This window comes from Capra hircus, chromosome 2 (assembly GCF_001704415.2).
Source record: "Capra hircus breed San Clemente chromosome 2, ASM170441v1, whole genome shotgun sequence".
NCBI classification, from domain to species: Eukaryota; Metazoa; Chordata; class Mammalia; order Artiodactyla; family Bovidae; genus Capra; species Capra hircus.
In genome coordinates this window covers 63418299-63445030 of record NC_030809.1, presented here as the reverse complement: position 1 = coordinate 63445030, position 26732 = coordinate 63418299, and the positions used below count along the sequence as shown (strand labels likewise).

The 26732-nt window shown below is 50.5% G+C and overlaps 1 protein-coding gene across 4 annotated transcripts in view; it reads left to right on the top strand.

Moving 5' to 3' along the window:
- Positions 1-26732, top strand: part of GLI2 (GLI family zinc finger 2) — a 259097-nt gene that overhangs the window by 193052 nt on the left and 39313 nt on the right. For all 4 annotated transcript variants that reach the window (XM_018061648.1, XM_018061649.1, XM_018061651.1 and 1 more), the window contains one exon: positions 3644-3749. In XM_018061648.1, the coding sequence (XP_017917137.1) occupies positions 3644-3749 (106 nt within the window). The remainder of the gene's footprint in view (positions 1-3643; positions 3750-26732) is intronic.

Here is a 26732-nt window from a genome sequence, read left to right as displayed (position 1 = left end):
GGACTGTGAGCGTTTGTTAAATATGACACATCAACAAGGTGGGGACACAATGACCCCCGGATCACTCTTGGACCCACTTCTCCGAGTGTTCGTTGGAATTGGGCAGAGGGAAAAGCCCATGCCCAGCTCTCCCGGGCCTTGGATTCCCCTCCTGGCTCTATCATCTTTCACCTCAATAACTTTGAGCTGGAATCGGCCTTGGTCCCCGTTTCCTTATCTATGAAATGGGCACAGTGACACCTACCCTGGCTGTCTTGGGGAGCCTTTTGAATATGCAGGGAAACAGTCAGAAATAGACAAAAACAAACATGTTTATTTTATTAGCAAATACTATTATCTGATCTGCCTAGCTGCGTTTTAAGAAAATTTAAAAAACATCATAAAGGCCCTTTCCTGCAGGTTTGGAAAGGTAAACACTGCTGCTCTGCCGACTCCCCTGGGGTTCAGATAAGCCCACTTTGCCTGCCAGGCTGTAAGCAGGCCGGCACCAGCCTTCTGCCCTTCTGCCCTCCCCAGGCTCTGCAGTAAGCAGAGGAAGGCTTGTCGTACACCCCAGGGCCAGTAAATGGTGTAGTCATGGTTTGATTGCCTTTTTATACCATTCTTGGAGTTCTCATGGCAAGAATACTGGAGTGGTTTGCATTCCCTCCTCCAGGGGACCATGTTTTGTCAGAACTCTCTGCTGTGACCTGTCTGTCATACAACGCATGCCTCATAGCTTCATTGGGTTTCACAAATCCCTTTGCCATGACAAGACTGTGGTCCATGAAGGGGAATATTCATTGCAGCCCTGAATATTCATTGGAAGGGCTGATGCTGAAGCTGAAGCTTCAATACTTTGACCACCTGATACAAAGTGCCGACTCACTGGCAAAGATCCTAATGCTGGGAAAGATGGAAGGCGAAAGAAGGGACAGCAGAAGATGAGATGGTTAGGTAGCATCACCGACTCAGTAGACTTGAACTTGTGCAAACCTCGGGAGATAGTGGAGGACAGAGAAACCTGGCGTACTGCAGTCCATGGGGTCGCAAAGAGGCAGACGTGGCTTGGCAACTGAACAACAACCACATGGTTTGATTATGGGCTGTGGAGCTCCGAACGTTAGTGACAATTGTCGTCATCAATAGTAACAGGGACAGGGCTCTTTTCTGTGCACTGGCATCTCTCAGCAGGAGCATTTTATCTTCATGGCAGCACACAGTGGTTACTGTTACTTGTCTTTGGATTGGACACAGAGAGATGCAGAGAGGTAACGGAGTTTGCCCTAAACCAGGAGTTGGTGAGCAGCAGCTGGTCTCCGGGTCTCTGACTCCCAGAGGCTGTCCGATCCTCCTGTCACTGTTTACAGAGTCACAGCTGTATGCCCAGCCTCACCTCCTCAGAGGACATGGGCATGATGGGAGAAGAGGTTGGTCGTTGCCGCAGTCACCAGCCCCGAAAGGGAGCGCCCAGCCACAGGGATGGCGCAGGGTGCCAGCATCATGTTCCCTTGGAGCCCAAGATTTGTGGAGTCTGGGTTTGGCAAACTGATTCAGTCAGGGTGAGAGGATTTACTTTCTTTATCCCCAGTCCCCTTGGAGGGTGTCAGGACTGTAGAATTAGGAAGATACAATTGAATACAGAAAAGTTAAGGTTAAATGTCAGGAGAAAAGTTTACTCTTCTTAAGAATTCATACGCGATGACCCCAAGTGTCCATCAGCAAATGAAAGCATAATCCAGATGTGGTGATATATCTATGCAGTGACTGCTGCTGCTGCTGCTGCTGCTAAGTCGCTTCAGTCGTGTCTGACCCTGTGCGACCCCAGAGATGGCAGCCCACCAGGCTCCCCCATCCCTGGGATTCTCCAGGCAAGAACACTGGAGTGGGTTGCCATTTCCCCAGCCTCAAAAAAGGAAGTTGTCCCACTCAGCCTAAGAATGAAATCATGCCATTTGCAACAACATGGATGGACCTAGACACTGTTATACTAAGTGAAGTGAATTAGAGAAAGACAAATACCAGATGATATCATTTGTATGTAGAATCTAAAAAAATTAATACAAATGAACCTATTTACAAAACAGAAATAGACTTATAGAAGCAGAGAATAGATTTGTGGTTGCCGAGGGGGAGGGAAGTAGGGGAAGGATAGATTGGGAGTTTGACATGACCAGGTGCAAACTAGTATATAGAGAATGGATAAACAACAAGGTCCTACTGTACAGTATAGGGAACTGTATTCCATACCCTGTGATAAACCTTCATGGGAAAGAATATGAAAAAGTGTACATATGTGTAACTGAGTCACTTTGGTGTACAGCAGACATGAACACAATTTCAAGTCAACTCTTCCTTAGTAAAATATATTTAAAAAAAAAAAGAAAATTTGGGCACATGCCACCGTGGATGAACCTTGGGGACATTATGCAAAGTGAAGTCAACCAATCACAAGATAAGAGACGCTGTGATTCTGCTCATAGGAGGTCCCTAGAGGAGAATGGTGATTGCCTGGGGGAGGGGGAGCTGGTGTTTATGGGGAGAAAGTTTCAGTCTGCGACGATGGAAAGAATTCTGGTGATGCATGGTGGAGGCACACTCAATTGTATGCTTATAGATGGTTAACATGGTAGATTTTCTGTTACATGTATTTTACCACAATCAGAAAAGATTTCATGGTGTTACCAGTACTAGGATCCACTTGGACAAAACCCATAGCATTATTTGTGTGTCTTTATTACCTCAAGTCTGACAGTCAGCTGACCTGTGCACATGGAAAACAAACCAACCTGACTTCTTTAAACTCTTGGGTAATTTAGACTCAACACTCATCCTCTTTGGCCCATGGCTCTCAGCCCGAGTGAGAGCTGACTGAGAAATCTTAGCCCTTTCCCAGTCTCACTACTTTTTAAAGAGCCTTGTTTTCTTAAGGCCTATAATTATGTTTGCCTCCAGGGTACCCAGGAATTTTCTTTTTTTAATAAGCAAAGAGCATCCTACAATTATCATGATGATTTGTGGAGGGCAGGCCAAGGGCAGACAGGAGGCTGACGCACTCTGGAAGCTGGGTCTCACGTGTTGGCATTGGCATCCCGGGGGCCAGAGCCCTTGGGGTCTATAATTAATATTAAGAGGTGGAGAATTAACAGACCCACAGAGGTGTCCACTGTGGCTGCCAACAGGACGGGGCGGGCAGCTCAGTGGGATTAGCCTGACGGAGGCTGGCCACAGCCGGTAGCGGTCCTGCCTTCGCAGCCTGTTCTAGGTAAACACCTCCGCCTGGGTGACTGAGAGCCCGGATGCCGTGACCTGGGGCTGCCGGAGCCACATCCAGCCAAGGCCGGGATGCGCAGAAGCCTGTCGGCGCCGTCAGCCCTGATTTGCGGCCAAGTCTGTCATCTCCCTGAGTTCAAAGAGCGCTTAGCTGCTTGTCTTTGTCAAGAGCGCAGTTGGGGATCTTTTATGTGAAAGATGTAGGGTTCTCGGGCTGACTTTGATTATTTATTCATCCCCCTTCGTGGGTGTGTGATAGCTGGGCACCCCGGAGCCCCCCTGTCCTGACCGTTCTTGCTCTGAAATTCATCGAGCTTTAAAGCCCTTTGAAAATTGCTTTTCGAGGGAGGGGAAAAGTTTCTGAAGTCCTGTTTCTCTCTCCCCTACGCAGTGCCGCCGCATCTCCTGCCACCGTTCCACGCCCCCTTCCCACTTGACATGCGACACCAGGAGGGACGGTACCATTACGAGCCTCACTCTGTCCCCGGCGTGCACGGGTAAGTTCCACCCACCGCCCCGCCTCAGTCTCTCTGCTCCCCAGTGGACTTTCTCCACCTGTGTCACCTGGGCGAGCACTGACCTTGTGTGAAGGGGGGCTGTCGTGTGAACTCCAGCTCTCCTCTGGTTTCCTGAGACGGAAGTGCACCCACCTCCCACATCACGGCTTCCAAGGTTGCAAGAAGGCCCCTTGTGTCCATCAGCATCCTGAGACTCTTCCCCATCTAGATAGCGGGGACATTCTGCAGGCCAAAGTCCCCATATTAAACCGTGACTCTGGATAGATGTTGTTACAACATAATCATTCAGAGCACCCCCCACCCTTTCACGCCCTCAAGTATCCCAGTTCAGACAGTGAATTATAGAGTCTCCCTACCGATAAGGACAAGTTCAAAGTTATACTTTGGGGCCTCTCCTGCTCCCTGCTTTGAGACCACCACCACCCACTGCCACCCCCCACCCCTTGCCAGTGAAGGAGCTCATCCCCTGTGTCTCTCTCTTTATTCTTGCTTCAGTCCCTCTTCACTCCCACCCTCGGCTCAGAGCCCATAGCCGAGGTCTCTTTTCTTGGTTTTAATGACTCTAAGACCTGAGCCCTTGCTACCGTGTCCCTTTTGCTTCCAGAAAAGAGACTAAATCCTCTGCCCCATGTCCTGTATCTCTGCTGTGCCTCTTGACCAGACATCTCCCATTCCATGCCAAGCTGCCATTTATGGTTCCGGCCCCCATGTACCTGGGTCTCAGCCCCTGTTGCCCAGCTGCCTGGAATGGCCCCTCAGGAACCACCTTCTCTGGGAAGCCCACCCTGAGTGGGGGCCCTCCCCTGGTTTCCCCTACCCTGTAACACTGGAATGAGCTGTTTTTACACTGCCTCCAGCAGACTCTGGGCTTTGCTCTGATTCCTGCCTTGACGATGGCAGACATGTGTGTAATAAGTTCACAATCAATGTTTGCTGAGCAGAGAACCCCCTCCACACATCCCACCTGCTGAAGACATTCCCTGGCACCTCTCCCAGCTCCCACTGGAATAAAGTCAGTCAAAACTTGCTGAGCCCTCTCTGTTTTCAAAACTCTATGCCCGAGCAGGGGACAGGTGGCTCCTACACCACTGCTCACTCTGGACAGAGCAAATCTGGGACTTCTGTTTGCTTTTTAAAGATGTTTTGTACTCTGGAATAATCTCGGATATTTAAAAATAAGTTGCAAAAATGTACAAAGATTTCCTGTATATCCTCACCCTATTCCTCAGACATTCCTGTCTTACATAACCAAAGACTGGTTCAGTGTTATTAACTAACTCGTAAATCTTGGCTAACTTTCATCAGTTGCCTGTGGATATCCTTTTCTCCTCTGTTCAGGATTCAGCCCTTACGTTTAGTTGTCATAACTCCTTAGTCATCTTTACCCCAGGACATGGCTCAGTCTCTTCTGCCTTTCATGAGCTTGACACATTTTTTCTCTTCTTCCATTATGGCTTATCAATTGAATACAGTTCCCTGTGTTATACAGTAGGACCTTGTGGTGTATCTATCTGTATGTAATAGTTTGCATCTGCTAATCCCAGACTTCCAGTCCTTCCCTCTCCATCCTCCCTCTCTGTTCTCTGTAACTGAGCCTGTGTCTGTGTCATAGAAATGTAATATTTTAGATCCTTCATATAAGCAATATCATGCTATTTGTCTTTCTCTGTCTTTCGTCACTTTGTATGATAATCTCTAGGCTCATCCATGTTGCTGCAGATGGCATTATCCCATTCTTTTTTATGACTGAGATATATACCATTGTGTATATGTAACACATCTTTATCCATTCACTTGCCATTTAGGTTACTTCCGTGTCTTGGCTATTGTGAACAGCACTGCTACGAACATAGGAGTGGCTGTATCTTTTTATATTTGAATTTTGTCTAGGTATGTACCCAGGACATACATACCCTGGATTGCTAGATCAGGTGTCAACTCTGTTTTCAGTTTTTTGAGCAGCCTCCACTACTGTTCTTCATAGTGGCTGCACCAGTTTACATATGACCTTGACACTTGAAGGGGAAAGGCCACTTAATGTATAGAATGTGCTCAATTTGTGTTTGCCTAATGCTGCCTCCTGATAAATTCAGATGGTACATTGCGGGGATACCGCCATGCAAGTCATGCTCTCCCATCCTAGAACATCATGTCCAGGGCCCATGATGGCCATACTTCTCATCCCTGGAAATCCTAACTTTGATTATTTGCTAACAATGAGGTGTGCTGGGTTTCTCCACTTTAAAGCTGCTGCTGCTGCTGCTAAGTCACTTCAGTTGTGTCCGACTCTGCGACCCCATAGATGGCAGCCCACCTGGCTCCACCATCCCTGGGATTCTCCAGGCAAGAACACTGGAGTGGGTTGCCATTTCCTTCTTTAAAGCCAGTCCCTGTCTCTTGTGTAATATGTAAATTCCTATTTCTCATAATATTTTCAGCCACTCACTTAAACATCCGTTTATGATTCTTGCCAAAAACAGTAACTACTATTATTTGCCAAATGGTGGTTTTCTATTTCTGTGATTCTTTCCACATTTATCGGTTACAATTCCACTGTAAGGAAGACCTGTCTCTTCTCCCCCATTTCTCTACTCATTTGATCACTTTTTATATCAAATCAATGTGTGGATATTTGTGTTCTTCCAAGAGTTCTACTCTGTTGCTATCACTATTCATTTTGTTGTTCAAATTGTTCCAGGTTTGCCCATTGGGAGTCCCTTCAGGTTGTCCCCTTTGACATGTTTGGATCTTTGCATTCTACCTCAGTGCCTGCAGCTGGTGCTTGCTTGACTAGGACCTGCCATGGGCAGGCTTGTATTCCCCTGGTGGGTGGTGGGGCCATGTCAGCCCTTTGCCCACAGCTCAGGCAACTTCCGGAAGGTGTGTCCTATTAGAGCTGGTGGATCGCTGCAGAGTGGCTCAGCTGGTGGCAGCTAAGAATCCTCTGAGTATCAGGGGAGCTGAATCCCTTTTCAGGAGGGGGTTGAAATGGCTGCTTTTCTGTTCTTGGAAACTGTCCAGCTGACTCCGTGACACAGATCCTGGGCTTGGCAGGCCTACAATAAAGTGCTCCCGGCAAGGGGTCCCATGCTGGTCGGAGACCAGGGAAGGGCTGAGAGCTCCCTTGGGGGAGCGTGCAGGCAGGCATACATGTGTCACTATGCCAGGGAACATCCAGGCACCCATGGCCCACATACCTAGGGACAAGGACAGAGATGTAAGAACACCTCACTATTAACAACTGCCATTTCTCAAAGTAACTCTGACCTTTAGACAAGCTCTGCCTATAAACACTTCACGTGTTCATCTTACTTAATGCTCTCAACCCTATAAGGTGTGCATCTCGTGTCAGCCCCATTTTACAGATGAAGGAACTGAGGCAGCACAGAGTGGTTAAGTAATTCATCATTAGGGCCCTGCCCCCCAACTTAGGGAGTGAAAGAGTTAGAAGCCTAATTACGGTCCTCGGTCCAGAACCCGGCTTCTCCCTTGGGAGCATGTGTATGACCACAGGTCCCCTGCATGTGTCCACACAATTCCTTCTTGGAAGCTCATATAACCCTCTAGTAGGACACTGCCCCCGAATTCAGTGGTTCCCCAAACCTCTGGACCAGCAGCATGAGCCTGCTAGGAATGCAGAGTCTCAGGCCTGGGCCCAGACCTGCTGAGTCCGAGGCTCTAGGGTGGGCCCACCATTTGTGTTTAACACACATTACAGGTTTGAGATGCTATGTCTGCAGGCAGGAACTTGTCACTGAATCAGGGGGCACTTTGTACTGTTAGTCCCTGGTTTAATGGAGAGCTGTGGTTGAGAGGTGGTCCCTGAGCCTTCTCCAGACTTTGTCGTCCCCTAGGTCAGGGCTAGACACAGGTCATGTCCCCTTTCTGGGCCTGCTTCTCTCCTGGCCAGTAAGAAGAAGTAAGGCTTCTGGGCCTAAAATCAAGGTGTTAGCAGGGCTGGTTTCCTTCTGGAGCCTTGCAGCTCCAGGAGAGAATCCATTTCCTTGAGTTTTCTAGCTTCTGGAGGCTGCCTGCATGCCCATGATCCCTGCCTCTCGCCACGTTGCCTTTATGTCCCCTGCTTTTTTTCTCACACTGCCTTCTTTCTCATCTGCAGTAGTTTTCTTCCTCTGTCTCTCTTAAAAGGATGCCAGTGATGTTTTTAGTGTGAAATCCAGGATCATCTTCTGGTCTCAGGAACTTTAACTCAAATACATCTGCAACGCCCCTTTTCCCACAGAAGGTGCCATTCATGGGTTCCAAGGATTAGGACACAGACATCTCTGGGTGTCACCATTCAACTCATTTGTGATCACAAAGTTTCAGTGGTGAAGCCTGGCATCACCCAGTAGAAGACAGTAAAGGGTGTCAGTCATTTGTGCAGGGCCTACTGGGGCCAGGCTCTGTACTGGAGCCTGGTTGGGCTGTGTTAGTTGAGCTTCCTGATTGCCTGTGAAACGAGGTTATAATTTGCATCCTATGGATGCAGACCCTGAGGTTCAGAGAGGTGCACTGATTTTCACACAAGATGGGCGGGCCTGCTTGCTTCCCCTCAAGGGTTGAGGAGCCCACCTGCCCCCCAAAGCCCACCTCGTGCTAGGGTGGGCTCCCAGTGGCTCCACACTATCCTGGTTCCTTCCCCCCAGTCCACTGGAGAAATACAGCAAGTGTCCAGGGCTAGCCTTGGGCCCTGGGAAGCCCACCCCTTCATCCCCCGAGGTGGGTGCCCCAGGTGGGAAATAAGATAAAGCCTCGAAGAAAAAATGGGCCCCCTGGCTGTGACTTCTGTGATCAGTGTGGTCTGATCCTGGTGGAGCACTCCATCCACCAAGCCCATGCTGTAGCCACTCCTCCTCATCGTTGCCAAATGTGTCTAATTACAGAAACATTGTGCAGCAAATGAGATGCAGTCATCACCTGTCTCACCTTCAGAGCCTCTGCAGCTGCTGGCATCCAAGGCCGCTGCCCATTGGCTCTCTTGGTCATGGTGGGTGTGGCTCCAGGAGGAGCACCCCACCACTGGCCCTTCAGCCTGCTACCTGGGCTTGAACCCCAGGACTGAACGCACCAGCTTTGGGAGGTAACCATCTAATCAATCTGAACGGATAAACCCGTTTTCTCATCTAAATAAGTGCACAGTAATAGTACCTATCCCATTTACTGAGTTATTTGAAAAATTAAATGGGGTAAGACAAATAGCTTATTTGGAACAGTGTGGAAACTTGCAGTGAATGCACTGTGATCACTGTTGTTATTTCTGGTGGCCTATTAGAGAGGGGTTTGTTGTGGCAGAGGTAATTTGTAGGGCAGCTCCCCCTCCTTCCATGGCTGGCTGAGAGTTGAGTGACAGGTCGGTGTGGAACCTTGCCTCCTGGGGATGGGTGTGGCCCTTAAAGAGCCCTCGAGGCAGGTCCTTTCCTCTCTCTGGGCGGCAGGATGCTGAACTGAGATGCAGTCACAGCAGCTTATGTCCAGCCCTCTGGATTACGTCATCTACGTAGCTCAGTCAGTAAAGTATCTGCCTGCAATGCAGCAGTCCTGGGTTTGATTCCTGGGTCAAGAAGATTCCCCTGGAGAAGGAAATGGCAACCTATTCCAGTGTTCTAGCCTGGAGAATCCCATGGACAGAGGACCCTGGCGGAGCTACAATCCATGGGGTCGCGAGAGTCGGACGTGACTTAGCGACTAAACCATCACAAACCCTCATCAGTACCACTGGAGCATCTTCACACCTGCTGGATATATGGGGAAAACTGAGGCATGACAATGTTGGCCGCTGTCCCCAGGGACATTCTCCTAGTAAGTAGCACACCAGGGACTGGAACCTGGACAGTTTGACTCTAGAGGGCTCCTCTTTGCCCCAACCCCTCTGTGGAAGTCCCTCACGCTTAGAGAGCTTCAGATCTCCAGCTCCAGGAACGTGCTCAGCAGCATGGGACAGATAGCTCATTTATAATGGAATCTGCCTGTAAAAGTTTAATGAGGAGCGTGTCTGATAAGGCAGCCTGCTCTTTGATCTTTGCTGAATGCCGGCCCTCGCAGAGGAGTTGTTGCCTGACTCTGGGCTTTGCGGAGAGCCGTGTGGTCAGCTGAGGGCAGGAGGGGCCCCAAGAGTGAAGCAAATCTTGATGTACAGAAATGAGGTGGGTCTGCAGCAGGGGAGGGTGTGCAGAGTTGGCATGGGGAGGAGTTCCCCCAGGGAAAAGGTCCTGGCGGGTGGAGAGGTGATCTTTCTCATTTCTCTCCTGACTCACTGGGCCCCCATCGTCTTGGGCTGTTCCCATCCTACACTCCCAAGGTGTAGGCAGTACAGCATGAGACCAGAGTTCAAATCCTATAGCATCTATGTACCCTTTACATCCTTGGGCTGGCTGTGTAACCTCTAGAGGCTTGGTTTCCCCATCTCTAAAACAGAGACAAAACAATCCCCTTCATGGGGTGCTTGTGAGAATTAGGTTAGTGACTAGTGTGAAACACAGAGAACAGGTCCTGGGACCTGATGGTTGCTGGATAATGGCTTGCTCTTTTCACTCTGCTGTTGACACCACAAGGAAACCCATGTTTTCTTCTAGGCACTCTGCTGGGTGCTGGGCAGATTATGTTCTGTCCAGTCCTCTCAAATGCCCTGTGAGTTGCACGATAATTCTTCCCCATTCACAGAACAGAAAATTTGAAGTTTCCAGAATTTAAGGGCCTCCCAAGGTCACTCAGCCAGAAAATGAGATCTAACCCTCAGCCTGAGATCTTCTTTCTGCTGTGATTATTCTCAGGGAGGAAGGGGCATCTCATTGTAGGTCTTAGGGCTATAGTGTGTTGTCTGTGCTATAATCAATCCGAAGGAATTAATCACTAACATTAAAATCTCAGGTGATGGTGGACAGATTGGCCTTTGACCTGGGGGTTCTTTTTCCACTGCTTGTGACCATGTCGTTCACTCTGGGTGGAAGCTGCTGCCAGTGCCCAGAATGCATCCATTTATTGAGCTTAGTTCTTTCTTGCTTAATTCTTTCTTTCTCTCTGTGTCCCAAGTGTGGTCACTCGGGGTCACTCCTGCCAGCCTTAGTCCAAATCTGTTGAGGGATTTTGTGAGCAGTGAACTGCCCCTGAGTCCTGTTGCAGCTGCTCTCCAAGCCTTCATTACTGCAGCCAGCATTGCTGCATCAATGATGTGCTCCAGGACCCATGGAGAAGTGTATCTGGCACTGTGGGAGCCCGTTCTTTCGTCTTCCCCTTCCAGGAGCTGCACGCCTGACATGTGGACTTAACCTGTCCTGCCCAAGCAGAGAGGCTTTTAGTTGTTGCTTCCCTCAGTGGGGAATTTCTCAGCACCCGTTCATCGGATGACACTCACCTACTGCCTTCAATGTGCTAGCCTTGCACCAGGCACGAGGGATGCGGCCCGAGGAGATGCCGTCTTGGTACCCACAGATGGCTCCTGGCCTGGGAAGGGGAGGCAGGGCAGTTACAGGGTGATGTGCTTGGGTGGGGTGTTGGGGGAAGCGGGGAGCCCAGAGCACCAGGAAGCCAGGAGTGGGAAGCACTTATCAGCAGGAAGGCACAGAGGCTTGTCTCTGCCCGCATGACTCCTGGCCCCAGCCTGCCGGGGTGTGGGGGGAGCTCCACAGCCTTTCTGGAGCTGCCCTTGTCCTCATGAGGGGGCTTGACTCCCAGGCCCTTTTCAAAGCACATACTAATGCATTCGGAAGCTTGGTAAAAATTGGCAGCACACCCACCGCCAAGAAGACAAGATGTCTTATCTAAACTATTTGGGATTATCCATTTAGTTTTGACAGGCAGCCAGGAAAGGAAATTCCACACACCCCTTTGGCTGGCCCAGGCCAGAGTCGAAGAATTCTCACTGGAGAGGAGATCCCCTTATACAGCCCACCCTCCACCCTGGCCTTTTCTCCTTGCTAAACCCAGATTCTAGGGAAGCCTAACAAAGCCCCTCTCCCAATCCTGAGACCGAGTGTCTCACTTCCACCCATAGCTCCCCTTCCAGCCCCCTGCATTTGCCCTGTGATGGGACCATCCCCATAAAGCCATGACTTTCTGGGAGGTTCTATTCAGCTGTGCTCAGCGAAGGGTGACTTGTCTTACAAGCAGGATCCACATACCCAGAGCTGTCCCACACCTCAGCACCTTGTGCTATGCTTAGCTGCTCAGTCGTGTCCGACTCTTTGTGACCCCATAGACTGCAGCCCACCAGGCTAGTCTGTCCATAGGGATTTTCCAGGCAAGAATACTGGAATGGGTTGCTATGCCTTCCTCCAGGGGATCTTTCCAACCCAGGGATCAAACCCAGGTCTCCCACATTGCAGGCAGATTGTTTACTGACTGAGCTATCAAGGAAGCCCAAGAATACTAGAGTGGGTGGCCTATCCCTTCTCCAGGGGATCTTCCCAACCCAGGAATTGAACCCAGGTCTCCAGCATTGTGGGCAGATTCTTTACCAGCTGAGCCACAAGGGAAGCCCAAGAATACTAGAGTGGGTAGCCTATCCCTTCTCCAGGGGATCTTCCCAACCCAGGAATTGAACCAGGGTCTCCTGCTTTGCAGGCGATTCTTGATCAGCTGAGCTACCAGGGTAGCCCCCAGGTACCTTGTAGTGGGGAGCTAATCCAGTTGCCTCCCAAAACACGGGGATGGAATCCATCACCTCCCGTCCCCCACCCAGCTCAGCCTGCACAAATCAACAAGTGATCAGTTTGCTAGGGAAAAAAGCCTCCTTGATACTCCCTTCTTGTTTTTTCTGCTTTGGGGGTTTGGATGTTTGAAAACCCTGATAACCTTCTCATCCTTCTGCTCTGACGAAAAGAAAATGTGATAAAGGGTGAGTGATTGAATTAAGCCCGGTTGTTTGTGTGGCTAGGTCTTAACCAAATCCATCTGTATGGCCTGCTTTGTAGGCGCAATTTTATAACCTAATTTCCCTACCCAAACATCGGTGTTTACTTAGCAAGAAATCTGCTCTTTGTCAGCTGAACACAGTGATTTCTTTATTATGGGTCTGCCCTGCGTAGGGAGTGACAGCTGAGAGCTGGCGCTCAGCTAGGTCTGGTGGAGCATGTGGGTCTCTACAGGGTGAGCAGAATGTCTGAAGGATTACGTGTATACACAGATGTCTGTCTGTCACAGAGCAGGGTTAGGGTTAGGGTTAGGCTTAGCTGAGGCTGGCTAGGAGGGGACCTGGTAGCAGACAGATGGAGCGGCCAAGATGAGCCCACCTAGAGACCCTGAAGACGACCACTGGACCTTTCAGCAGCCTCACAGATTCTCCACGACAGCCCTGTGGTCTCTCCACTCCCCAACACAAAACTTCCATCCACTCCGCCAGCTTCTACCCAGCCACCTTTTTAAATATTTGGTCTTATTACTTTGAAGACATACAGGAAAATAGCAGAAGCATGGTTATGATGTAAAGAGTGACAATACCCATTGGTTCCCTGCCCTGAGCAAGGATGGGGGATGTGCTGGCATCCTTGGGACGCTGAGTGCCCCTCCAGGGTCCTCCTTGGAGCTCCCTGTCTCTTGGAGTTATCACCTTCCTGCATCTGTAACAGTTCTACATGGTGTCTGCTGTTGTTGAGTCGCAGCTGATTCTGCAACCCCACGGACTGCAGCATGCCATGCTCCTGTGTCATTCCATATCTCCCGACGTTTGCTCAAATTCATGTCCATTGAGACCTGGTGTCTGACTCTCCTAATAATACACTGTTTGGTTTTGCTCTGTGTGCTTTATATAAATAGAATTGTTGCAGATGGATTCTTGGGAAACCTGATTTCACAGGCCACAGAATGTTCCAGAGAGTCATCCCACTGATGAGTGTGCTCTTAATTTGTGAATTCTCACTGCTCTGAAGCAGTCTGGCCTGACAGGCACCTGAGATGCATCTGTGCTTTTGCTATCTTGAACATCACTGCAGTGAACGCTCTAGCACTGATTTCTGGGGCTCAAGTACTGCCCGTTCTTCAGAATAAATGTGTGTCTGAGAGTGAAATTGCCAAGTCACAGGGTATTCACGTGTTAACCCTCCTAGATGTTGCCAGACTTTTTGTCGAGCCACTCCCACCAGTGAGGGTCAAGGACTCAGCCTGTTCCACATCCTTGTTCCCAGGGTGATGTCATCCACATTTTAATTTTTGCCAAAACGGCATCTCCTATGATTTGATTTTTCCATTCCTTTGTTGCTAACGAAGTTGAATACATCCTTTCATATGTTCATTTGCCAATAAGGTTTCCTTCTCACGAAATGCCTGCTCAGTTCTTTTGCCCATTATTCTACGGAGTTGTCTTTTTCCTGCTCATCTCACTAAGCTTTTTATACATTAAGGCTACTCATTTTGTGGTTGGTTACCTGTGCTGCAAATATCTTCTCCCAGTCTGTGCCTGGTGTCTCTGCTCCTGTAATGAAGCATCTGGGTCAAGGGACATTCCTGTCATAACCTGGTGCAGCTTACTGACCCTTCCTTCATGAGTTTCCCCTCATGCTCTCTCACAACCCAGCTGTCTGGTCTGAGCTTCAGCCCCTGGACTCTGCTAGCTGTTTCCTGATTTGACCCACCTTTTTTTCAACTATTCTATCACAGAACACCGGGCCTGCACCACTCACTGTCTCCTTTCCATTCCCCTGTGAGAGTTGAGGCCCAACTCAGATGCCACCTCCTACAGGAAGCCTTCTCAGATTACCCCAGAAGAGTGAAGGAAACCTTTCCTTCCCACCCCTCTTTTGGCTCTGGCACCTTGTGTACTGTTTGCAGGCTACAGTGTCCACACTCCCTCCCTGATCCCAGAGGTCCCAGCATGGTGATTTTTTTTTAATTGAAGAATAGTTGATTTACAGTATTGTGTTAGTTTTAAATATAGAGCAAAGTTGTTCAGTTATATATATATATATATATATATATATATATACACTTTTTCAGATTATTTTATATTATATTGGTTATTACAACATATTGAATATAGTTCCCTGGGCTATACAATAGGACTTCATTGTTTATGTTTTATATATAGTAGTGTGTTAATCCCAAACTCCTAACTTATCGCTCCCAACCCTTCCCCTTTGATAACCATAAGCTTGTTTTCTAGGTCTGTGTGCCTGTTCCTATTGCATGATTTTTTAGAGTTCACATATAAATGATATCATATGGTGTTTGTCACTGTCTGGCTTACTTCACTTAGTACAGTAATGTTCATGTGGCTGCAGATGGCATTATTTCATCCCTTTTAATGCTGAGTGATATTCCTCTGTGTGTGTGTGTGTGTGTGTGTGTATGTGTGTGTACCGCATCTTCTTTATCCATTCCTCTGTTGATGAACACTTCGGTAGCTTCCATGTCTTGGTTGCTGTACATAGTCCAACATGGTGATTTTGTCAAGGCACCAAAGTGAACTTTAGGTTGGGTTGGGGGAAGGAGCTAGGGGATTGTCTTTTCCTAACAGCTTGTCATTACTGGGACCGTATGACACTCAGGCGCTTGGCTTAGACCTGTGTGTAGGGGAGGGGGTTCAGAGTGGACCCAGGGAATGTCAGGGTTGACCAGACACTCCTGGTTCAGCACATATTGCTCAGGTTGACAGCCACTTGCCCTGCTTCCTGGGTGAGAAGTCCTGGCTGAGTCTTCTTCCAACCCTTCCCCTTCGGTAACCATAAGTTTGTTTTCTGTCTGTGTCTATTCTGTATTCACGTGTATTCTATTTCAGAGCTGTCAGGGACCCACCCAGCGTTGTCAGAGACCCATACTCTTCAGCGGGCAGAGGCAGTGTTGCGTGAGCACGGGAACAAATCAGCGACTGGCTGGCTGCTTCGGCTGAGCTCTGTTTTGCAGGTGTCCTTTTGCTGTTCTGTAGAGCCTCCCCCCTGATGGCTCAAACACATGGGCTTGATCCCTGGGTCAGGAAGATCTCCTGGAGAAGGGAATGGCAACCCACTCCAGTATTCTTGCTTGGAAAATCTCATGGACAGAGGACCCTGGCAGGCTACAGTCCATGGGGTCACAAAAGAGTTGGAAATGACTTAGCAGCTAAAACAAGAGCCTCCCCCATGTGGACAGAGTGCAGTTCAGATGCACCAGGAGGTCTCTGATTTAGGGAGAGGTAACTCTCCAGTGACTTTCAACAGAACTCACTGTACCTGTCTCTATAATTGCAAACCCCCATAGTTTATTTTGAAAAGGACTTGATTTCTGGAACTTTTGAAATCCATGTGTGAAAAAGGTGGTAAGCAAACTTGCCAAGGTACAGTTTCTATACAACAGAAATGAAAGAAAACCAGACAAGCAAGAAACAACACAAACAAAACCAGTAAACAAAAGCCTTGGAGAGGAGATTGAACTCCACGCAGCAGGGCATGATGGAGCTCCATTTCTTTTTTAATTCTTTTTATTTATTTATGGTTGCATCAGGTCTTCTTTGCGGCATGCAGGCTTCTCTCTAGTTGTGGCACGTGGGCTCCAGAGTGCAAACGCCTGAGATCCTGCACTGGAAGGCGGATTCTCAGCCACTGGACCACCAGGGAAGTCCCCCTGGAGCGCTCTTTCTGTCTGTTCGTAGGCCAAAGGCTTGCCGGGCAGGGATGCCCGTGAGAGCAGACCTGTGCCCTCCCTGGCCCCGGGTGCTGAGAGCCCCAGTTTAGGGAAGAGCAGAGCTCAGAAGAGCAGGCCAGCTTTAGGAAATTCATTTGCTTCTGGCACATCAGTGGGCCTGAGGTCACCTGCCTGGTGTTTCTGAGTAAGCGGGTCCTTGGCCTGGGTGGCTCGGCCACAGCAGAGGGTCATGGCCTCCCCACTCTGAGCCCACTGATCTGCCCATGGCCCTGGGATCCTGGTGGGTGGCAGCAGCTCATCCCAAAGGCAGGACCTGTGTGTACAAGCAAGCAGTCCCCGGGGCGGGCAGAGTTGGCATGTCAGGGCTGTGTGCAGGGCGCGTTCAGCTAAGGGGAGCCAGTGACCGTGTAATCCAGGCGGCTGGCAGGAAGGCATGCTCCAGATCCCTGTGACACAGGGGGGATGGAACACAACCCTCAGATACCCTCCTCCACACCCCAGCCCTGGTGTGAAGGGGAGCTCCTTTTCCTGGCCTGCCTGCCACTGATGGAGTACCCACTGGGGTGAGGCTACTCCAGGAAATAGCACACTGACTCTGCTCTCTTAAGAGCTGACAGTCTCAGCAGAAATGTGACAGTAATAATGACAGCAACCCCTGCTCCATCCCGTGGGCCTTCTCCGCACCAGCACAGTATGCTTGACACACCTTCCTAGCTCCTAGCAAGTTACCACCAGCTCCGTGGCTTACAACAATAGGGATTTCTGCTCTTATGCTTCTGGAGGCTCAAGGGGAGTCCGTTCCCGGCCTCTTCTAGCCTCTGGCATGGCCAGTACCCCTTGGCTTGTGGCCACTTCCCTCCAGCCTCTGCCCTAGAGTTACGTTGCCTCCTACTCCTCTGGGTCAGGTTTCCGCCTGCCTGGCCTCTCAACACTTGCACTGGTATTTAGCATCCACCCAGATAATCCATAGGACTTCCCTGATGGCTCGGTGGATAAAGAATCTGCCTACAATGCAGGAGACGAGACCCGGGTTCAATCCCTGGGTCAGGAAGATCCCCTGGAGGAGGAAAATGGCAACCCACTCCAGTATTCTGGCTTGGAAAATCGCATGGACAGGGTAGCCTGGTGGGCTACAGCCCAAAGGGTCACAAAGGGTTGGACATGACTGAGTGACTAAGCACAGATAACCCATAATCTCTTCTCAACGTCCTCACCTTAATCACATCCTTCAGATGTTTTTGTGTTTTTTTTCCCCAAATAAGTAATTTCACAGACTCTAAGGATTAGAACATGGAGATATCTTTGAGAGACATCAGCTTCCCACACTTGCCTCTTCTCCACTCCTCACTCGTATTTGTAAGAGTGCTTCTGTGATTGCTCTTTCTGGATGAAAAAGCAGATTTAGAGAGGGGCATGACTTGTTCCGAGGCCCATGGTCAAAAGTGAGGCAAGGAACCCCTGTCTTCTGCTACAATGCCTTGCTGTACACTGGACACACTCTCTATTTCATCCATCCATCCATGTCATTCATTGTTCATTATCTACTCATTCATCCATTATCCATTATCCATCCATCCATTCATTCTTTCAAAAAGTTGAGCACATGTGTGCCCCCGACTGCACAGGGCCTGCTGCTGGGGGAGTAAGTGAGTGGAAGTGGGCCTGGAGTCTGCCGCTGGGGCTGCCTGTCCATTGAGGAGACAGGCCCCATGTGAACACATCACCACAGGTGCCTAATGACCAGCCACGATGGACGTGCTCAGGTTCTGGGGAAGGAACTGTCCTCCACATCCAGGGCAGGGTAGGGATGAAGAAGAAGTAGGTGTGAATGGAAAAGCAGGTGTTTGGGGCCAGCTCCCTGAGGAGGAGTAAGGCAGGGCCCAGGACCAGAGAGAAAACCATGAGGGAGCACGCAGGATTCAGGAGAGGGGCACAGGCACCAGGCCGCGCAGGCAGGTGGTGTCCTGGTGCCGTGAAGGCCTCAGGCACCCCGAGAAGCAGGCTGGGGGGGAGGTGTGAAGGCCTGTAGCCCAGGTGGCCAGGCCTCTCCTTTCTCCTAAGAGAGGATAGGATAGAGTGATGCCCAGGACTGGGTGCCCGTGCTCTGCCAGCTGTCACTTTGGGTGTCAGTCATGCTGTCTGTGAAATAAGACATGGAAGGTGTTCCCTTCCTATTTCTGGCCCTCCTGACCTGCATGGGAAAAGGTCTGTGAATATAACTGGCAGCAGGAATGTCTCTGGGTGGCCAAGGGTCCTTCCTTCCGGCTGCTGACCCCCGCCTGTGCAAACCTGCTCTGACGGCTGGTTCTGAGTCTGAGTGAGTCAGCACCCTCAGCTCCGCATTGTTCTCCTCTCCAAACAGGCACCTTGGGTGGGGTCCAGGCCCCCAATCCCCAAATGAAGGAGCACGTTGGTTCCTGCCCAACGCCTTGGCTCAGACTGTACCAGGGGTCAGATATACCGCCCCCCACTCCTCCCATCAGCACAGACTCATTCAGCTCCACAGCCCAGCGCCCAGGGATGGCGCCCATCCCCAAGGGTCTAGGCGTGCTTGCTCAAGTCCAGCCAGCGTGAGCTGCGGTGCACACGGACGTGCAGGGCTCCCATCACCATGCCTTTCCTTTCATCTCCCTCCAACACTGGTGCTCAGCACTTGGGGAGGGAGGGACCCAGGGCTGGATGCTGGGAGAGGCGGGCGGGGTCCTCTCCTCCACCCTCTGAGTGCCTTCCATTTGCTCATTTGTTAAATGTAAGAAAAGAGACAGTGGGCACGGGCCAAGCACCTGCTTGTCACCCAGGAATACAGCACACAGTTGCCGTACTGAGCTCTTTCTGTCTCCCAGCTGCCCAGCCTGCTGGTGAGGGTGCGGATTGCAGACCAAGGTCCACAAGAAGTAGCAGAGCCGTAATTCAGACCCAGAGAGTCCAGACTCTGTCTACCTGTGTGACAGCTCCCCTCCGCCAGTGCCCCCATCCCCAGGGTCCAGTCAAAGCCATGTCTGTGAAGGGACATCCAACAGGACTTCTCGGGGCAGAGACAGCTGTGGGGGGTCTTACCTGCCCATGTGCTCTTGACGGCATCAGAAGACCGAGCCTGCCTTCCCAGAGTCAGAAAGCGCTCGACCACTTACAGCTCTGCAACCTCGGGCCAGGCTCCTAACTGCCCCCAACACGGGCAGTAAGACCTGCCTTGAAGAGTTTCTGAACGTGCTGCACACTGTTGGCCTCTAGCTCACATTGACCACGTGGTGAACGGCACCGTTCCTGGCAGTGCCCACTTGGACTGGAATGGCAGTGGGCCAGTTGGTCTCCACTTGCTGTTTTCCTGCTCCTCTTTCTCCTTTTCCTCCTTTCTTCCCGTGGCTGGTAGCCTGGCCCTGAAACCTTGTCCAGGGGCTTTGCAGGCCCCTCCCAAGGGGAGGGAAGAAAAGAGGAAAGCGCTAATGTTGGGAGGAACCACGGGACTCCTGTCCTGAAGCAGAATCAGCCCAAAGAGGCTGGGCCCCACTGCGCATCACACACACACAGACACGCAACACGCACATACAAAGAGACACACACACAGACACAGAGAGACACACGCACACATACACTGACATGCACACATAGACACACAAACATTCACAGACACACATGTACACACAGACACACTCATGAGGAGCAGGAGGTAGCTGACCATTCCTCTTACCCAGACTCCTGCTTGTACTTTGTGCCCAGACACGGAAGGGCCAGCACAACTGCCCTCGCTGCCCAGCAGCTGTGGGCAGAATGCCTGCAGGCCAAAGAGTGTCAGGCCCGAAGAACCACAGCTCGAGTCTGCCTTGCAGGAAGCCAGGCCCCAGATCTCCCGGGCAGGGGGAGTCGGGGAGGCTGCATTAGTCAAGGCTCGCCTTGACAAGCCTTGGCAGTTGCCTAAGACAGAAAAAGTCAGCTGGAACTGGTTGAAACAAACAAACAAATGTATCGGCTCAGAGAACTGGAAAGGACGAGGGTACTAGCTTCTGGTGGACTTCCTCTGGTGGCTCAGTGGTAAAGAATCTGCTTGCCAATGCAGGGGACACAAGTTTGATCCCTGGGTTGGGAAGATCCCCTGGAGAAGGAAATTGTAACCCATTCCAGTATTCCTGCCTGGGAAATCCCATGAACAAAAGAGCCTGGCAGGCTACAATCCATGAGGGTCCCAAAAGAGACACGATTTAGCGACTAAACACCAACAGTAGCTTCCAGGAAAGCCAGATCCCTATCCAGGGGCTCACGTCAAGAAACTTGTTCCGTGACTCTCAGCTCTGATGCTTGTGTTTCCTCAGCTCTGTTCCTGGCCTTGCCCCTCAAAGCCCTCAGCGGCTCCACACTTGTGTTCTACATGCGCAACAATACCTGTGGACAGAGCACACTTCTTTCCCAAAGATTTCAGTCAAAGCTGCTGTCTTGGGCACATGCCCATCTCCAGTGGTGCCTGGGGATATGGGATACTCTGACCATCTGAGCTGGGGTCACGTGCCCCTACCCACAGCAGAAGAAGAGAAGCAGATCCAATGTAGATCCAGCCCAAAGTTCTCTGTGGACTCTGCCATTCCCCCCGGAATATAACCTTTGCAAAAGGTTCTTACATTCCAGCCCTTCTTTGCACTTGCTTCCTTTATTTTTAATATACTTGCCCCATAAACTCCTCCTGGGTTCCTCCTCTAGAACCCAAACCAAATGTCACCTTCTCTGAGAAGCCTTCAGGCAGAGTTACGGAATTTATTCCTCTGCTGGAATCTTTATCAAACTAGCTTGTGTTTCTGCCTCTTCCACTTGGGCTGTGAGCTCCCTGTGGGTCCCTGGTCACATAGCTAGTGCTTGGGGCAATTTTGTTGGGAAGATGCACAAATATGGGAAGAAACAATTGATAAGATCAGGTTCTGATGAGCTCAGAGCTGGACTGAAGTGGAGAAGGTGATACATAAGGGTGGAGTTGAAGCTGAGCAGCCCACAGGGAGACTAATGTGGTCAGTGCAGTTGACAAAGGCCTGCAAGCATGTGAGTGTGCACACGTGTACCTACAACCTAGGAGAATGTAATGTCTTCTAAAAGCAGCTTACACACCTTGTCCCTCCTTCCACCCTCAAGGCCACTTTCGAGTCTCTGCCCAGTTGCCAGAATTCAAGGCCTGGATGGGTCATGGCTAAGACCAGGGTTGGGCTCCCACAGCCCATAGGCATGGAAGTGGAAGGAGAAAGGGAGGCTGTGGCTGGGGGATGGCCTAAAGAAGCAGCTCCAGTGTTAACCAGCAGCTGCCTTTCCTGGCACACCCAAAGGCCCTGTTCTTGGTTCCCCAGCTTGGCAGCACCATCTGCGTGGGGACTCTTAGTGGTGCTTAAGGTGGGACAAGCATCCAAGAAAGAGAAACTCTGATCCCTGAAGGACCGGTCTTGAAAGTTGGGTGTGTTAATGTGATTTAAGGTCACTGGGAAGCCCCCTGCTCCCCCTGGTGCATTCCTAATGCTTTAAACTCTACCATTTGAGATTCATTCCTTTGGCTGTGTTTGGTCTGTTAGAATGACAGTCTTGGAATTTTTGTGACCCTGGAACCTATCAGTCACTCAACAACCCAGTGTGAGACAGAGGTTCCAGCTCCCTCCTAAGAGCTGGGTTGGATTGTGTGTAGTGATGGGATGGGAGGTACGGGGAAGAGAGTGGAAGAGCTGGAACAAGGCAGGGGGAGGAGAAATCAAGTTCTTTTGTTCCCGGGTGCTGTCCCTTCCCTGGTCCTGCGCCCACCAGAGCCCTGCTCACAAAGAACTGCAGTCATCAAGAGCACCTTCCTCTCTGCTGGGGGACTCTCTTGGATTAATGATGGTTCCAATACTTGCTCTCTTAGTGACCTTGGGTGAGGTACCTAGCCTTTCTGAGACTGTTCTCATCTGTAAAACAGACATAAGGTGCCAACTTTGTGGATTTTTTATTGAGATTATTAAAGGAAAAACATGCATGTGACCCCCTGGCAGCTGACACCCAGTCTTGACGCAATGCCAGGTCAGGGCACAGCTAAGCTGGGCCATGCAAAGGGGATATCCAGGGAGGCTTCCCAGAAGTGTCTAGACTGTTACCTGTAGCTGTGTTGTTAATGGGCCTGTTGTCTTGGGTCCTGGGAGCCTAGGTCAGCAGATGCTCCACACCCAAAGTTAGCTGGTGGCTCAGAAGGGAAGGGAAGGGACTTAATGCTTGTTTAGCTGCTCCCATGTCCCCAGCGCAAATCTTTGTGTACCACCTGGTGAGGCGCCAGGGACGGGCAGCATCCTAGCCTTAGACACCCAGATGAGTGGAAGGATTGGGGTTGGCCCCGGCCTGAGTCCCCCTGGACAGCCCCCAGAACCCAGTCCTGCTCTGCATTGCCCAGACTCACGTTTGGTTCTGTCTCTCCTGGGAGGCTCTGCTGGCCCAGACCCCTCTCCCAGGCCTGGCACTGGAAGCCCTCCTGTCACTGGAAGAGCAGGGGATGTTCTGTGCACCCCATCGTCAGCTCTGCGGTGAGCTGACCCATCTCATGGCCGGCCCCTGTTGAATCTACTTCGGGACAGGGTAGTGGTCTCTCTGAGCTTCCTGCCGTGTCACACCAAGGGGACAGGGAGACCTTGGCCCCGTTCCCCGCTGGGGCAGGAAGGACCTGGGCTGAGGGCAGCATGGTTGTGGGAGTGAGGGCTTGGAGCTGGAATTGAATCCTGCCCGTGTCTCTGGCAACATGGCATGGGGGTGACTTCCATCCCTGGACCCAGACCCCTTGTGGGTAAAGTACAGTTGTTGGTGCCAGAGTTTTCATGTTTCCTCCCAGAGGCCCTCAGCTCCTGCTTCCTTCACAGGCTGCTGTTTTGAAGTCAGCAAGGCATCCCTGAGGGGAGGGGATGTCCTGGAAGAAACTTGAGCTCCCTATTTCCTTGGTGAAGAATGTGACGGGAAGGGGATGACGGAGGTCGCTGCCCTCCAAAGGATGGTGACAGAGGTGTGGAGACAAGAGTGCCAGCTCCTCGGTCTACAGACTTGGGCCCCACCTGCCACCTCTGGGCCCAACCACTGAGGCTGGACAGGATTCCAGTCCCGCCAAGGCAGCTCCCCAGTGGGGTGCACGTTGCCATGACGAGACCGCTTCCAGCCTCCTGCTTGGCCAGTGGGATGTTTGTCACCATGGACAGACAGGGGCTGCCGTGTGCCCTCCATGTGTTCCTTTAAACCCCCCTGTAATCACCCACTTGTCTGGGGTCCATGCTCCCCACAGGGTGACCTGATACTAGGGAGGCCTGACCAGGCCACTTAGGGCCACCAGATTCATCAATTACAGACTGCCTTAAGCTCGATGCCAGCCAGCGTCCCTGTGAGCCCTAGGACCTGCCCTACATTGAATTGTCTGGGGGAGGACCCCGGCTCTGAGGACTCACTCACTGAAGGTGCATCACTTACTCACTCCTCTCGCAACGACACTTGGCCTCTGTGGCCGGGGCAGAGCCACCTCTGATCCCCGGACTCAGTGCAGTTTCCTCACAGGTGGCCTGGGCTCTTAGTAGTGTTAGTCGCTCAGCCGTGTCTGACTCTGTGACCCCACGGACTGTAGCTTGCCAGGCTCCGCTGTCCATGGGATTCTCCAGGCAAGAATGCTGGAATGGATGGTCATTCCCTTCTCCAGAGGATCTTCCTGACCCAGGGATCGAACCCGGGTCTCCTGCATTGCAGGCAGGTTCTTTATCATTTGAGCTGCAAGGAAGCTCCCTGGGCTCTTAGGGCAGGTTGTGCATGAGAACGGCTGGAGGCTATGGCTGACAGCAGAGGCTCCCCTCTGCCAAGCCCAGTACCTGGCTCAGGTGTGTCACCATCGCTGGCTTTGAAAATAACGCTGAATGACTGTGGGATGTCAGCTGCCTGCCAGGCACTTGATGTAGCAGTGCCTGGGACACGCCTTGCTCCTGGATAGAGCCTGGTCACCTGGCAAGCACACCTGCCCACCTAAGAGGAGAATCATGCCTCCTTCGGAGGAGCAGAGAGCTTGTGCCGGGGGAGGGGCTTCAGGGAGGGCACTACTGATTGGGTCCCTGGACCCGGGCCTGCAGGGAGGAGAAGAAATTGCCCTGGCAAGGTATTGGGTGCAGGTTGGCCAAGAATTGACGTGGGCAAAAGCGCTGCAACAAGGAGGCAGCTTGGCAGGTTCATTGTATCTGTATGTCCCGTGCAAGTCATATCTGCCAAAGCTCCAAAATATGCACTCCCCTCCTGGTCCAGTGGTTAAGAATCTACCTTCCAATGCGGGGGATGAGGGTTCGATCCTTGGTCAGGGAACGAAGATCCCACACGCCACGGGGCAACTAAGCCCCTACACTACAACCAGAGAAGCGCACATGCCACGCAAAGAGCCAGCGCAGCGAAAAAAAACAAACCTCGAAAGGACCCAGCAGAGTGCTCACACCTAGGCGGGTGGATTGGCCTCTGAGTGGGGAGTTTGTGTAACGCAGATGTTAAGACATCCGGACGTCACCTGTTTAGGTTCTGGTGTGTGCTCTGTCGTAAGCACGATTTTCACGCCCTGTTGCACACAATCAGTAATTAGCTCTAGTCTGCTGCAGCCACAAACGAATCATGCCTTCTCTGAAGTAACTGGTTCTCACAGCGCCTTTTCACACATCCAGCATAACGGTTTTGAGGGCTTCCCTGGCACGTCTGGATTTTGCCCTCAAATGTGGTACTGACGCTGTAATAGCAGCTCTCATTTGTTGACTGATAGCTCTGTCTCAGGCACTGTTTGAAGGACTTTCATCCTCACAGCAACCCTATGAAATGGGTACTGTTGTTACCCGTACTGTGCAGATAAGAAAACTGAGCCTTGGTGAGGTTGAATTACTGAGCACAGTGTGACTGAGCTGGTGAAGGCTGAGATTCTGCTTTTTAAAAAAAAATGTATATTGAGATGTAGTTCATTTACACTGTTGTGTTAGTTTCAGGTGTACAGCAAAGTGACTCAGTTTTATATACTTATAAGATTCTTTACCACTGTAAATTATTACAAGATGCTGAGTATAGTTTCCTGTGCTGTACAGTAGCTCTTTGTTGATTACCTATTTTATATGTAATTGTGTGTATATTTTAATCCCAAATTCCTAATTTATCCCTCCCCCCAACCTTTCTCCTTTGATAATCTTAAGTTTGTTTTCTCTGTAGGTCTGTTTCTATCTTATGTTTATTCATATCATTTTTTTATATTCCACATATAAGTGATATCATATGAGATTTATCTTTGTCTGTCTGACTTACTTCACTTAATATGATGCTCTCTAGGTCCAATCATGTCTCTGCAAGTGACACAATTTCATTCCTTTTTATGGCTGAATAATATTTCATTGTATATATGTACCATGTATTCTTTATCCATTCATCTGTTGATGGACATTTAGATTACTTCCAAGTCTTGGCTATTGTGAATAGTTCTGGAATGAACATAGAGGTGCATACATATTTTTGAATTAGAGTTTTATCCAAGCCCAGGAGTGGGATTGCCAGATCATATGGTACTTTTATTTTTATTTTTTTAAGGAACCTCCGTACTGTTCTTTAGAGTGGCTGAGAGTCTAATGCAGATTGATCTTAACCTCCTGCAAGGCTGACCAGATTGGTCTGAACACATTCTTTGCACTGTGTGAAGTCACAGAGAGGTCCCTATTTTCTGAAAAATCAAAAGCGAAATCTTGGTAAATTTGGTTTCCAGTAACTTGGTTGTGGTTTCCCAGCAACTCCCCCCTGTCTGATTTTTCTTTAACATGAGCAAGTTTTGGAGCAGATGACTTCAGAACACCCCTGCAGCTAACATGCTCACAGCTGCCTGGAGGCCCCTGGGGGCCAGGCCTATCCTTTTGTCAAGTGGAGCAGGTACCTTCTGCAAAGCTGACCATGGAAATGCGCCACAGCCCCGCCAGGCGCATCCCTGATTGTCAGTTGGTGTCAGAGAAGAGAGATTCAGGGAACATCAGAAAGAGCTTCATGTACAGAGAGCTAGAGTGATATTCCAAAATGATGGCTCAGCCTTTCAAAACTTCCTAAATACTGGTCTTTTCCTTTCTAGCTGATTCTGTGGCTGAGCACTTCACTTCAGGGATTGTCCCATGGAAGTCCCAAACTCTCCATCTTTCAGGGCATCTCCTGATTCCTCTTTTTCTCAATTCTGTTAGGAAGACAAGCCCTTTGCATCTTCTGCATGCATGTTTGCATGCTAAGTTGCTTTAGTCGTGTCTGAGGCTTTGCGACCCCATGGACTGTAGCCCACCAGGCTCCTCTGTCCACGGGGATTCTCTAGGCAAGAATACCGGAGTGTGTTACCATTTTCTTCTCTAGGGGATCTTCTTGACCCAGGATCAAACCCTGGTCTCCTGCATTGCAGGTGGATTCTTTAACCGA